The 15,036-nt window shown below is 41.5% G+C and overlaps 1 protein-coding gene across 2 annotated transcripts in view; it reads left to right on the top strand.

The window, feature by feature from the left end:
- TMEM132D (transmembrane protein 132D) overlaps positions 1 to 15,036 on the top strand; it is an 820,982-nt gene that overhangs the window by 190,506 nt on the left and 615,440 nt on the right. For both annotated transcript variants that reach the window (XM_034934836.3, XM_034934834.4), the window contains exon 2: positions 6,830 to 7,718. In XM_034934836.3, the coding sequence (XP_034790727.2) occupies positions 6,830 to 7,718 (889 nt within the window). The remainder of the gene's footprint in view (positions 1 to 6,829; positions 7,719 to 15,036) is intronic.

Genomic DNA, 15,036 nt, shown 5'->3' with positions numbered 1-15,036 from the left:
TATAGAAAAATTGAGAGTGCAGTTACCAAACAGCCCCTCTATGCTGCTGTATGTCTTTTAGAATTTCATACCAATCTTTGGATTTTAACTTTTACTTGCTTTCTAGAATTACACAAGCTTTTTCTTTCCCTTCCTTTTTGTTTATTTTATGGAAATTTTTGTATGAGAGACTATATAAATGCATGATTTGTTCATTTTTAACAATCTATTACTATAAATGTATGATTTGTTCATTTTCTAACAATCTATCACATATAGAAATATATATTATATACACATATATATGTATTATATACATATATAATATATACTATTATATATTATATTACAATGTTATTATATTATAGATATATATTATATATATAGTTTTTTCCTAATGCAACACCTCTTTGATTTAATTCTCAATTTTGTTGTCTTACATTGTTATTTTCCTACTTTTGTTTTTATTAATGCTTCTTTAGAGCTCTTCATTTAGATTTTGTTTTGGGTTTCTTATTTTGTGTGTTTAGTTGATCAATTTTATTTTGTTAGATACTATTGAAGACTATGAATTTGCTTTTGACTACATCTTTGGCTGCTTCACATGTTTTGATGTGTAGTAGTATTGCCATTATTAGCAGCTTGTAAATATAGTATAATGGAAAGGTTTATTTTGATTTTGATTCAAGAACTGTTAAGTAGTTGGGTTTCTGTTCCCAAGTAAATAGCAGTGTTTCTATTTTGCTGTTGTTATGAATTTATATTCTAGTGTATACGATCATGGAATATCATTTAAATTATTTCTGTATTTTATTATTATTATTGTCTCCTTGTAGCCTTATATATGATTAGTTTATGGGAAGGTCCCATGAACACTTTAAGTGAGTGTATTCTCCATAGAGATTATAATAGCATTAGTTCTTTATATCTTCATGTCATTATTTACTTTTCTATACTTCATTAGTCAGAGACTGGAAAAGGAGGTATGTAACATTTAAGCAAATTTTAGTTACTATCAATTTCTACTTGTAATTTTAAGAGATTTTTGTTACATTAATTTGGGGGCGGTATATACTTGCATAAAATATCTACAACTATTTATGCATTGTGAATTGTGCCTTTTATTAAAATTAAGACCTTTAATTCAGTTACTTATTTTTATCTTGAATTTCACTTTTTTTGTATTAAAGTTGTGACCCCAGTTTTCTTTCTCTGTAGAATATCTATGCCTATTCTTTTTGTTGTTTATTTATTCATTAATTTTTAAAATACCTCAGTCAACTTATTTAAGTTCTCTTGGAGACAATTTATAGCTTAACTTTTTTTTTTTCTTTTAACTTTTGAGCCAGCTCGAGAGTCTTAGTCTTTTAATGGAATAATCTAAGCCACTTATATATAATATCATAACTCATAAATTTGTTCTTCTGTCATATTTTGTTTTCTATTTCTCTTGTTTATCTGTGCATTCAATAGATTATTCAGTAAACTGTTTCTGTCCTCCCTCCTCAGTTCTTCCCACTAATCTATAAGCATAGAAACCAAAATTTAAGTTATCAGAAAAGTATAGTTGGACATATTTTTATTTGGTTATCATTGACTAAAATAAAGCCATATCTACTGATATCTCTTATGAAGATACAGATTTAGTCCACTTTAACTTTCTTTTGTTCCCTAAGTCTATTGGCATTTTTAAGTTTATAAATTTTAAATTACTTATAGTGTTTGGATTCTGAATTTTTTATTACTATTTTCGATGTGTGGGGTTTTGCCTGTATTTGAAACTCTCTATCTGAATGTATTCCACACGTAAATGTTTTCAGGGCTTATCTGGTTCTCATTTAACATGATTTTCCTATTCTTGAGTACTGCACTTTGATTAACCTTCTGTTGTCCCAGATAATATGCTTCAGTGTTCTTTTCAGCAGCAGAAGATATGGTATACATTTGTTTCTTTCTGTTGCCCTCACAATTACCAGAAAAATCCTGAGGGCAAATAATTGTTCAATTAGATAATTGTTCAGTTAGAACATCCTTCATCATATTTCTGTGAATATTTATCATTATTTTTTAATATCTAATTTTGTACAGTGGATGCAAATGAAGACAATCTGATTTTTTTTCTTAGTTTTTAGTTTTTAAAATTTTACTTTTAAATAAATGCTTATAGAATTACTTTTTACCCCTGATGCAACTGTGTCTTTTAGAAATACCTAAAAGGTGGTGTTTTCGGTTTTCTCTGGAATCAGGGAAATGTAAAGATCTACTTTGAATTTTTATATGTATATAAACCCGGGAATGTTTTCATTTCTTTTTTTGCCTTTTAATGCTGCTGCTTTTGCATTTTCCTGGTGTCTTCATTAGGAGCTCCATCATCTGAATATTGAACATCTAATGTGCGTCTCACATGGTTACAGCCTCTTACTGATCATTTCCATTTCTTCGCCTTTTCTATTTAGCTGTAGGGAAAGCTTCAAAAGCTCCCATTCTCATATGATAAATTCAATTTTCTGCATTTTTCAAATCTGTGTTATTGCATCTGAAACCATTTTAAATTCCTTACTTTTAATACTTCAGGATCTTCTTCCATCTCAGTCTTATTTCCTTACAAAACAACAAAGGCTCTGCTTTTCTTGATGATTGTGAGCTCCGAAGTCATTTTGTATAAAAGGTACTTCAATATTTTATGGTAAATACTCTTCAAAGGTATGTTATTCCTCTACTTCTTGAATGTCTTTCTGAATTTCCTTCGTTACCCTGTAGCTTTTATTCGTAGGTCCTGTTCTCCTTCTGTTTTTGTTTATTTACATATCCTTCACCCAGGGCAGCCTTGTTTGCATTGGCGTTGCATGTTACCATATGACCCGGCATCCCGGGGGGGACGGTGAGGATGCTCTGGGGTGTTGACATGCCCAGCAGGGGAGATCCCTTGCTCCAAGGTGCCTTCTGTGAGTTGGGTGCAGGGGCCACATAGGCACTGGTTTCCTGTAAGTGATTTTAGGTTTGGACTCATTCCAGGAGCACAGTGTGGCTATGTCAAACCTCCTGCCCCCATCACTGTCTCTGTTAGGGAAGAACAGCGTCAGCAAGATGCCTTGATGTTTTAGGGCTTTCTGTGCAGCGCGGCGCCCCCTACGCTTGGGTCTCTGATTCAGCTGATGGCAAAGCTGGTTGGCTTCCAGCATTGGGAATATTGTCAGGTGTGGGAGCACCCACATGGCCCATGGCCTTTGCTCTTGCAGATATCAGGGTAGATTTGTCAGCTGCCTAGATATCAGATATCTTACAGCTATCTACTCAGCGGACAACTATTTTCTTTCTATGACAATACCATACTGAGGATTGCCAGATTTGGGAAATAAAACATAAGACGCCTAGCTACATTTGAATTTCAGAAAAACACCATTTAAAAATATTTATTTTTAATTATAAGCATGCCCTATGGAATATTTCTGTTTACTGGAAATCAAAACATAATTAGGTGTTTGTGTTTTATCTGGCTGCCCTAATCATTCTGTTTTCTATGTGAGGTATTTGAGTCCCTTGTGAGTCCCAGTAATTCTTGCAGTCTATGGCATGCAGGTTGTACCTAATTTTCAGCATGGATGTAGATTTTCTTTTTTTGCCTATTACCATATTCGATTAGTTATTGCTTTTGAGTCCACATAGGGGAAAATTGAGAGTCTTGTGCTCAAATTGCCTTCTTCCCATATTTTTTAAAAAAGTATTATTCAGGGAAAAATGATCCTTTCAAAAATGTTAAAATTAATACAAAATCTCTCCCAGACCACTGAGTTGCTTCAACATGCGAACATGTCACTCTCCTTCAAGTAAGAATTACAGCCACGGAACCCAATCAGAAAGTAATTTTTGTCCTTAGCAAATTATTAGCTGAGATTTACTGTGTATAGCTTCTTTGTAATTTAACACTTTGCTAATTTTTATGTTAAATAAAAATCATGTCCTTTAGTGACAGTAACCACTCCTGTAAGGATGAGAGGATAATGAGTTTTACTTCGTTCATTCTGTGCATCGTGGACCATAATTGGCATTATTTTTGTAGTATTAGTTAAAAAAAAAAAAAAGAAAGGAAGTGACACTAGCTTTAGGTCAAAATGGAGCAATTTTAAGCAATAAACATTTAGGTCAGATACCAGGCAAAATGACTAATAGACCATTTGTGGAATAAAGCTAAGAAGTTACTTCCCTTCAAATGATGTTCACAGTGACCCCTGATTGCCTTACTGCTTTCCTGAATAAAATCAGAGGACCCGATGTCATTGCCCTTGGAATGTGTAATTAGCTGCACAATTAGGTTTCGTGTCCTCAAGTAGTCGGGGTCAGATGTTCAACAGGGAAGTTCACGGAGCCTTGGTGTCTGGCATTAACATTTAAGCATCTGTAATTTGGTTGTCTGGCTTTGGCTGTTTCTAGCACGAATGGCAAAAGAGTGCTGAGGCAGCTCAAGGTACTTGTTCTGAGTGGTGCCAAGATGTGTTTTTAACAATAGGGGACACTGTATCAATTGATGTAGGTCTTATAGGAGTCTCATTACATGGAGAGGCCCATCTTCCTTAGTCCCGTATCACCAGGATTACACGGAGCTCTTAATGGGATAAAAGGATCCAGGATTCTGATTACAGTGATGGAAGCCAAGAGGACAGTGAATAACATCCTAGTGTAAAAACAGAATCTGCTCTTTGTGACATAAAAAGCATAATCCACTTGTTTATTCATTCATTCACGTGTTTATCAAATATTTATTGAGTACCTGACATTTACCAGGCACTCTCTTAAAGACTGTGAATACAGCGGAGGAAAAAGCCCTGCGTGTCATTTCTGCTCCCTGGCATATCACACACTGGAGTGCATAGAGAATTACAGCAAAGCATAACGTGTTTTGATGCAGGAAGCTGGGGATGCTACAGAAAAACCCAGATGGAGACCATAACCCAGAATCCTACAGTCAAGGAAAGGATCCCAGCAAGGTGACTTTGATAATGCAGCCAGAGAGGTCACAGAACTGTGGCTAGGCAAATGGGGAGAGGGTGCCCAGAGAGGGGATGAAATAGTCTCTGTCTCTTCTTTGATTTTACTATAACTCACATGTGAAGATACAAGTTTAGAGATAATATCAATCAGGAGTTATTTCTATAAAGTTAAAACATGTAATCTTTTTAAGGCATGGAGTCCCTTTTTATATCTATGATATTTTGATTTTTGAAAACAATCCATATTTATGACGTTGAACCCTAGGAAATTGTCATTTGGGTGGATGCAGACTGCTCACTTATAAGCAGTCTCAAATGGTTCAGTCCAAGACAAGCCTTAGTTGTTTATATGGAAGCTCAGCCTGCTCTGAGTTTGGTCATGCCGATGATTGGAGAGATTTTTTCATCCAGGGCTTTCTGTAAACTCAGGTTGAATACATGCGTTGAACTTCTTGTCTAGAAGTTAAACTGGATGCAGCCTGACACCCTGTGTTATCACAGCTGGGCTGAGGCTACAGTGCTCCAGTCAGCCCCCTCATGCTACCAATGGGTCATGGAAAACAACGAGGGTCAGTGACCTGCTCATCGTCTCACAAAGCCGGGAGCAGGACCCCTGCCTCCGAGCTCTTGGCTCTCTCAGCTGCTGGCGGATGACTGCCAAGAAGGGTCCTGACTCGGGAAGGCATCACGCTTCCAGATGTGTGTTTGCGTGGGCCTTTGAGAAAGGTGGCGCCATGAGTGTCCGAGTAATCAAAGACAATTTCATGGTGACTGACGAGAAGGGCTTCAGCATAACTTGTGGAGCTTTGCCTAGAAAGTCAGTGTTCCCAGCCAATAGTTTACATTTCTAAAACTCCTTAAATTGGTTCTTTGGATTATGCAATTGCTCTGCCTGCATTTTTTCTTACAGAATGTAAGGCAACTTGTAAAAATAACATTTTGGATTTTTCTCCCCCTGAGGGAGAGATACGTTCAGTGCGGAAAAATGAACAATGGATTTTGTTCATTGGTGACGGCGTAGTGTCCACAGGATGTGGCTGGCATGGAAGCGAGGTGCTGCCCTTCCCGTGCTTCTTAGGTTCAGGGTCCAGTGTTTCACAGATGACTTGGAGCATTGCTTTGTACGCCCGGCCCTGACACATTGGTGTCGTGGTCACCTCATCTCATCTATTTCTAGAGGGCCCCTCCCAATATATCCTTCCAAGGTCTTTTCTCTGCATCTCTCCCCTTAACTCCGACTGGGGGCGGGTGTACACTGTCCATGTGATTTATGATTGTGCATCTGCGTCTATTTTTGCCCCAAGTCTGTTAGCATTTCCCATTGGACATGTCCTCAAATGCAGAACGTGCATATGGGTGGAACACAAAGGAATATGTATCAGGTGGAATGTGGACGTGGCATCGATCCAGGTGTTGAGGAAGTCATTCCTGTTTCCAATCTCAGTCTGTGTTGAGTCAATGGGACGGTGCCTCTCTGTCGATGGTAGCTTGTCTGTGACAGCTTTCTGACACTTGCTAATCTCTCCTTTGATCAAAAAAAGAGCAAGTCTTTACCATAACCCCATAAAAACACCATAACCACGACTTGAAATTTTAAAACTTTATTTGCATTGTATTTATTTGCACGCTCAACTTTTTTATAGGTTAAATGATATTGGTTTTCTACTTAGGTTGGTGGCATTTATTTCTTCTGAAACAAATAATATGAAGCGAGTAGATTGGATTAAGAGGTTTGGATAAGGAATTGCATAATTGGCACGAAGACAGGGTCCTCTGTTATGAAGGGGGCACGCAGATGTCTGAAATGCTGGTAACAGGACCTTAGCATTACTAACGCCTGCACTGCGATTCCCTCCCCACAGTGACGGAAGGTCGAGGGATCCTTGAGAGCATCCAGAGGTTTTCCTTGCTGCCCACCTACCTCCCCGTGACCTACCACATCAACAACGCGGACGTCTCCTTCTTCCTGAAGGAGGCCAACCAGGATATCATGAGGAACTCCAGCCTGCAGTCCCGGGTGGAGTCATTTCTGATTTACAAATCCAGGAGGCTGCCTGTCCTCAATGCCAGCTACGGGCCTTTCTCCATCGAGCAAGTGGTGCCCCAGGATTTAATGCTACCGTCCAACCCATTTGGATTCACCAACAAATTTTCTCTTAACTGGAAACTAAAAGCCCACATCCTGCGGGACAAAGTCTACCTGAGCCGGCCCAAAGTGCAGGTTCTTTTCCACATCGTGGGCAGAGACTGGGATGACCGCAGCGCCGGGGAGAAGCTGCCGTGCCTGAGGGTCTTTGCTTTCCGAGAGACCCGAGAGGTGCGGGGCAGCTGCCGGCTGCAGGGGGACCTGGGGCTGTGCGTGGCCGAGCTGGAGCTCCTGTCCAGCTGGTTCAGTGCCCCGACGGTGGTTGCCGGGAGGAAGAAGTCCGTGGACCAGCCGGAGGGGACCCCCGTGGAGCTCTACTACACCGTGCACCCAGGGGGTGAGAGAGGGGACTGCGTCAGGGAAGATGCGAGGAGAAGCAATGGGATCCGGACAGGCCACAGTGACATCGATGAGTCCGGGCCCCCCTTGCAGAGGATCGGGAGCATCTTCCTTTATCAGACACACAGGAAACCCTCCCTGAGAGAACTGCGTCTGGACAACAGCGTGGCCATCCACTATATACCAAAGGCCGTGAGGAAAGGAGACGTGCTGACTTTTCCTGTTTCCATCTCCAGAAATTCCACTGAAGATCGCTTCACGTTGAGGTAAGTCGTTTCCCAATGTCTGTCTGTACCCGCCCGTCGATCAGGTGGTGTTTTCCAGAAGCTGTTTGACCAGAAAAGCTGTGTTATCGCTCACCGAAGTAGAGCCGGCCTTCCCATTCTTACAAACTCCATCTGCACCGTGGAATACAGAGACCAGTCTGATCGCTCGGGGTTGGCAATTGGGTTGTGAGAATATTCGTCTTAATAGATTTTCCAAGCCATTGATAGGGCAGCCGGGGGGCTGCGGATGGTACGCCTTTTCCCTTAGCTTAGGGTATTATCAGCAAGTTTTGGGAATGCTAAAATTATCCAAGAAGGCTTTTCAAAACTGGGAGAGTTAAATGCCTCACAGCTGAAATGAGACTGCAAATGAAATGGCAACAGTTGTCAGAAAGGACAGGCAACACGGTTTTGCCAACTCAAAATCTATTCCAGATATGTAAGTTCTAAGTATAATATGGTACCAACCTCAAAGTTATCATTTTGTTTCTCCCTGGAAATAGAACTTAGTGTTCAAAAAAATAAATGAGCATAATGTGTGAAGAATATACAGTAGAATTTGTTGAGTTTCTTATATAAGAACATACCAAAGAGAAGACATTGAAAATAAGCTCTGTGTACTTTAGAATAAATATGGGCTGGTTTTCACTTTGGAATATAATGTATGAGAGAAGCTACTTGCCTAGCCTTGTTTGTATTTTCATTATATAGTTTTCGTTTTATTTTCAACACAGGCAAGTTTGATTACAACAGCTGTTTAGTAGAAGTGTTTTTGGGTTATTAAAAATGTCCTAGCACTGCTACATAACTCAACAATTTGACCTGATGTGCAATGTAATAAAATGTGTGTTATGACTCCTGAAATGAGGAGTGTAACTGTATGTAAGACATGTTTCATATGTGGGCTTATAAACTTCATCCAATAATGACCAGCTCTCTATCCCCCTTCATATGGGATTTATGGCTGCTTTTTCCATTCTTTTCTTTCTCCCTCTCTTTCTCCCTCCCCTCTCCTCTTCCCCCTCCCCTCCCTTCTCCCCTCTCCCCTCCCCTTTCCTCCCCTTTCCTCCCCTTTCCTCCCCTTTCTCCTCCCCCTCCCCTCCCCCCTCCCCTCTCCCCTCCCCTCTCCCCTCCCCTCTCCCCTCCCCTCCCCTCCCCTCCCCTCCCTTCCCCTCTCCCCTCCCCTCCCTTCCCCTCTCCCCTCCCTTCCCCTCTCCCCTCCCCTTTTTTCCTTTATGTTTAAAGGGTGGATGAGTTTAAGAAAATAAATCACCGTTTTGATTCTACCTTGCACATTTAAGTTTATTTGATTGTGACCTAGTATTAGAAATGCCTATTTTAACTAAAGAAACAGAACCTAATGGACATGCATCTCATGACTGAACTTGGCTAAGTCCTGGAAGGTAAAAACCTTTGGCCTGGCTGGACGTGCCATTCACGGAATAGCCGCAGTGATGTAGGGTACAGGAACACATCTGTGCTGGCCAAGCCTTCATGAGCGTTCCCTTCCGTCCTTCTGGAAATTGGATCTAGATCCAGCTGGCCACAGGTCCTCAATGAGGTCTGCTAGCTTTGTGTTTTACTTTTCTGGGTTCGACAGTCTTACATAGTATTCTTTGTGAGGATGGCTGCTTACGTAGAGAAATATTTTGGTGGTGGAAACAAAAAGTTTGAATAGGGGAGCTTTGATCCTACACCGTTTCATACCGTCTGCCATTTTTTAGGTCCACCAACCACTGACTTGATTTTCTGAATGCAGGATTAAACACTGCAATCCCCTGAAGCTTTGACTCTCAGGAGATGAGAGCCACATGCAGCTTGTGTGTGTGTGTGTGTGTGTGTGCGCGTGTGTAAGCAGTGATGTGTGTAGCATTGAATTTCACAAAAAGCTTTGTGTCTCATGACTTCATGACACACTAAACATATCCATTAGGGTCCAAGGGTGGCTTTTGTCTTTGGCAGTCTGTAACAAAACCAAGAGAAATTCACTATGTGTGGCTGCACAATATGAGGCTCCAAGTCTTGGCAAATTCACAAGCAAATGCATTTGAAGCTTCTAAATTGGTGGCTCCACTCGCAGGTCAAAGTTTGGAAAATTTGGGAAGTACAGCAAAAGTATATTTGTTCAGAGCCCATCAATTAGAAATGTCAATTCAATTTGAAAAATCAGTTTTACAGATGAGACAACAATGAAGGAAATGTTTCATGAATGTCTGTTTACCTCGGTACGATGCTACACTGTTTAAGAGGTTGCATTAATAATGTGCTTGCTGCATACTTAAAACGCTCTGATTATGGATGAGTCTCATGTGTTTATGTAAACAGCTGGAGGTTAACTTGGACCTGGCAAGATTATTATCCTTTAGCTTGAATCCCTATAATTAGAAAATAATAAAACTGTATATCTTTTTAAATGAAGTCAATTTGACACTAATTTAGCATAGCTTCCAAATATTTAGAATTGGTGTGCGTCTGTTCTCTCTGGCCATCTGCTATAAATAACCCTCAAGGATCCAGCCAAGTATCCTTGGGCGCTTTTCTCCAAATTGTGACTGTGCAAATATGCATCATGCACATTTGCAAATCATGGACTGACGCAGCAGCTGCGGTTTGAGTTCTTTGTTGATAGCGACTGACCACCCACTGTACACCTCCCCGGCGGCGTGCCTGTGATCTCAGGGGCACTCAGGGGCATGCGACGGCTGAAGCACAGGAGTTAGCTTCTTTCTGTGTGTGTATTTGTATGCGTGTATATATGCGTGTGTGTTTCACTCTTTAAGAACAAGAAAACCCAGGTGGGGCTGTTTGTCATCTTACAACCTCTGTTCTACCCTGCTGCTTCTATCTTCTGAAGGTGACATCTGCAGGAAAAGAAAAGCAAAACGCTTTCTTTCATTCCTGAGACATCTAACGATCTCATTCAATCCCAGAAAATGTTTTCCTTCAAGTGAACAACTAAAGCATCCCACAGCACTGGAACCCTTTCTTCTATATTCTTCTAGCCACACATTCTCCTGTGTCTCTCCCCCACTGAGAGCAAGGCTCAGACGCATCCCAGTCTCTACTTACCTGCCATGGGCCTGGAGGAAGATAAGAACTGGGGCTCTTCTTTCATGCCCTGACCAGTTATTCTTTCATTGCTTTTCACCACAGGGAGTCCGTTTCCCAAGAGCTCTGGTCTTCAGATCCGAATGGAAGGCTGGAACCCGGTAAAGGTGTAGCATTCCCTTGGTTACCTAACAGCCCAGAACAGTCAGCCGGGGGGCCTAGAACAGTGGAACAAGCTCAGAGAAGGGGCTGTTCTTAAAGGCAGAGACATCCTTAAATTTCTTGAATGAATGAATGAATTGCTGATTATTAACAAATATGTGCACTTTGCTGAGGTCTCTGCAGTTTTAAATGCTCAAGAATTTGTTAAGCGCCATATGCCTAGCACTGTGATTGGCTTTAAGACCAGGTTGGAATGAGACATTACTAAGGAGATATTCTTGCAAAGGTGAGGCTTAGAAAGGAGATAGCAAGAGAATAAAATACAAGTGTTTGACAAGGGGCAGAAGTGAGCCTGGCATTGATGAGGCTCAGACGATATTCTTTGGTGGTTTTGGTAGCCAGATATGCCGAAGACTTAAAGCTTGTTAGGAAATAATACGATGGTTTGAAATGGACCCTGTGAGCTTAATTCACTTGAATGATGTAACCTTTGAACCTGTGTTGGCCCAGAACAGGATTTTTTCTTATTCTGTTTCAGGTAAAATATGCCCTGGTGTATCCAGTGATATTCTAAGTTGCAGGTCATAAATCACACTCCAGCTAATTTAAGAAAAATTAATAAATAAAAGGGTTTACTGGATGGATATCACGGGACCCAGCTTGGCCAGGCAGAGTCTGATGGAGGTTGGTGGCTGCGTGTGGACACAGCAGCCTCTCAGCAACTCTCTCCCGCCCTCACAGTGAATTCCTTCAATAGTTCCTCTGGTTATCCGCACATAAGCTGCAGAGACCTCCATGCAGCCCCTGCTGAATCACCTGTCTACTAGCTGGCTGTGCCAGGGGTAGGAGAGGGACCAGATGCAGCTTCCATGAAGTCAAATGGTTCCTCAAATTACCCTTCATTAAGAATACATCCAGTGAGATGAGGCATTTTCCTCTTGTGAAGACTGGGGCACTGTTACAAAGAGGACAGATGTTGGTGTATTCAAATTATACCAATGTCCAGTGACATGTGGTCTGTACCTGGGATTGTACATCCCGTTGTTACCCTAGTGGGGATTGATAGAGCTGCTTGAACTAGAAGAGCGAGAGACGGACAGGCTTTTAATTTCAGAACTGATATGACTTCACAAAAAACTTGTGAACTTATTGCAGTGTTCCCGTATGTCCCCGCTAGTTTCCTCTTTTATTAATACCTTACATTTGTGTGCTGCACTTGTCCCAATTCACCAATATTGACACGTGATTATTAGCTAAAGTCCATACTTTATTCAAATTTCCTTAGTTTTTATCTACTGCCCCCCTTGGCTGTCCCTGGATCCCATCCAGGAGGCTGCATTACATATAGGGGTCATGTCTCCTGGAACTCCTGTTCAAAGAAAAACTTCAGCTGAATTAAATTCAATGGAGCTTAATTGAGCAATGAATGATTTGTGAATCAGGCAGCTCCCAGAATCAGCAGATTCAGAGAGACTGCAGGGGTGCCTCGTGGTCAGAACACATTATTTATTTATTTATTTTTTATTTTTTTGAGACGGAGTCTCACTCTGTCACCCAGGGTGGAGTGCAATGGCGTGGTCTCGGCTCACTGCAACCTCTGCCTCCCGGGTTCAAGCGATTCTCCTGCCCCAGCCTCCAGAGTAGCTGCGATTACAGGCTCACATCGCCATGACTGGCTAATTTTTTGTATTTTTAGTAGAGACGGGGTTTCACCGTGTTAGCCAGGATGGTCTTGATCTCCTGACCTCGTGAGCTGCCCGCCTCAGCCTCCCAAAGTGCTGGGATTACAGGCGTGAGCCACTGTGCCCGGCCCAGAACACATTTATAGACCAAAAAAGTAAAGTGATGTACAGAAACCGGAAGTGAGGTACTGAAACAGCTGGATTGGTTACAGCTCAGTGTTTGCCTTATTTGAACACAGTTTGAACACTCAGCAGTCTATGACTGGTTGAAGTATGGCCACTGGGATTGGCCAAGACTCAGCCACGGTTACAGGCGCATACTCCGAAGTTAGGTTTTCAATCTTGTCTGCCTATTAAGCTAGGTTGCAGTTCATCCACAAGGACTCAAACATGGAAATAGAGCCCTTCTCAGGCCAAATTTATTTTGCTTTAACACTCCTGTAGCTGTGACCATTTCTTAGACTTTCTTTGGTTTTGGTGGCTTTGACCATTTTGAGACTTACTGGTCAGCTGTTTTGAGGAATGTCCTTCAACTGGGATTTGTCTGATGCTCTTTCTCCTGATTGCACTGGGATCATGGGTTTGGGGGAGGAAAACCACAGAGGCAAAGTGCCATGTTTATCACATCGAGGGTGCGTACAGCCCACACGACTTGCTACTGTTGATGTTCACTTCCAGGGCTGACGGCTGCTGTGAGACCCCAGTTCTTGCCTTTTTAGTTTAAAAGAATTTAAACAGGAGACACACAGCAAAGGAAATGCGCCATAGAACAATGTATTGCAAAATAACATATTTTGAAAGTGAAGTTTAGTATAGATAGTACACCAGAGAGAGGATTCAAGGCAGGCTGCTCCTAAGGATGAGACAGCAAAGATGGGCACTAGGGAGACTCCCTTTATGGGAGCCTTACATGATGATTCATGAGCAGGTGGGAAGAGGTGTTAGTTACTAGGAAGCACGTCTGGGGGAGGTCCTCTGGGTGCACATGCGCAGTAGCTGCACAAGCTTGTTCATACTTCGCATGTCTCATTAGCGTCCGAAATCTCCACCCAGGGGTGTGTTTTTTACTATTATAATAAGCAAAGAGTCTGCCTGAGGACAGGGAAAATCAAAATACGCGTGCTCTCTACAGGGGAAATTCGCTACTGAAGATTGCTCTGCTCAGTGAGCTTGACTACGGTGCTAATGGGGAGGTTTATTCTATTGATCGTAAGGTCCCAAGGTTGCCATACCCTGAGGACACGGTCGTTTCCTCGGCCGCCTATCCCACCTCACCAGCACCGGGCTGGGTCTGGGTCTGTCAGGTTTCTCCACCGTAAAGTTACTTTTTTCCCATTCTCCCAAGGCTATGCTTTGGAAGGAAGTGCTTATGCCCAGCTCACAATTGTGAAGAGGGAAGTGATACTTCACCCCCTTGAGGGCAATATAGCTGCTTAAGTTATTTAGAATGCTGCAGGGGACATTTGCTTATCTTCCCTCGTTTATGTATTTATTCAATAATGTACTTATTTCAGTGAGAACACTTGGATATTTATTTTATACTTTGGGTTTAATCTAATATTATTTTATAAATTTTGTTGCTCAAATTTTCCCACTCTGGCTGTTGAGAGCTCTTTCATTTGGCTCCAGTACAATGTAAAATAGTGATGGTGAGAAGGGCTTGTCACGCCTCATTCCTCTTCTTAGTGAGTAAGCATCTAGTTTCTCGACATTCAGTACGACGTCACCTATAGGCTTTTTGTTCATGTTCTTTATGAAGTTGAGAAAGTTCTCTTTCCTTCTTAATTTACTAAGAGTTTTTTCTTTATCAAAACTTATTGTACATTTTGTCAAGTTTGTTTTTAAATTATATATTGTTAAGTTCCAGGGTACATGTGCAGGATGTGCAGGTTTGTTACGTAGGTTAACGTGTGCCGTGGTGGTTTGCTGCACTTGTCACCTAGGTACTAAGCCCAGCATGCATTAGTTGTTTTTCTTAATGCTCTCCCCCCACTGCCCTCCCCCGACAGGCCCCAGTGAATGTTGTTCTGCTCTCTGTGTCCCTGTTTTCTCATTGTTCAGCTCCCACTTATAAGTGAGAACATGTGGTGTTTGGTTTTCTGTTCCTTTGTTAGTTTGCTAAGGATAATGGCTTCCAAGTCCATCCATGCCCCTGCAAAGGATATGCTCTCATTTCTTGTCACGGCTGCATAGTATCCCATGGTGTCTATGTACCACATTTTCTTTATCCAGTCTATCATTGATGGGCATTTGGGTCGATTCCATGTCTTTGCTATTGTGAATAGTGTGAGTAGTGCTGCAATGAACATATGCATGCATATATCTTTATAATAGAATGATTTATATTCCTTTGGGTATATACCCAGAATGGGAGAAAGTTTTTGCCATCTATCCATCTGACAAAGATCTAATATGCAGCACCTACA

This window comes from Pan paniscus, chromosome 10 (genome assembly GCF_029289425.2).
Source record: "Pan paniscus chromosome 10, NHGRI_mPanPan1-v2.0_pri, whole genome shotgun sequence".
Lineage (NCBI taxonomy): Eukaryota > Metazoa > Chordata > Mammalia > Primates > Hominidae > Pan > Pan paniscus.
Note: the sequence above shows the minus strand (reverse complement) of the source record. Positions and strands in the feature narration are given on the sequence as shown.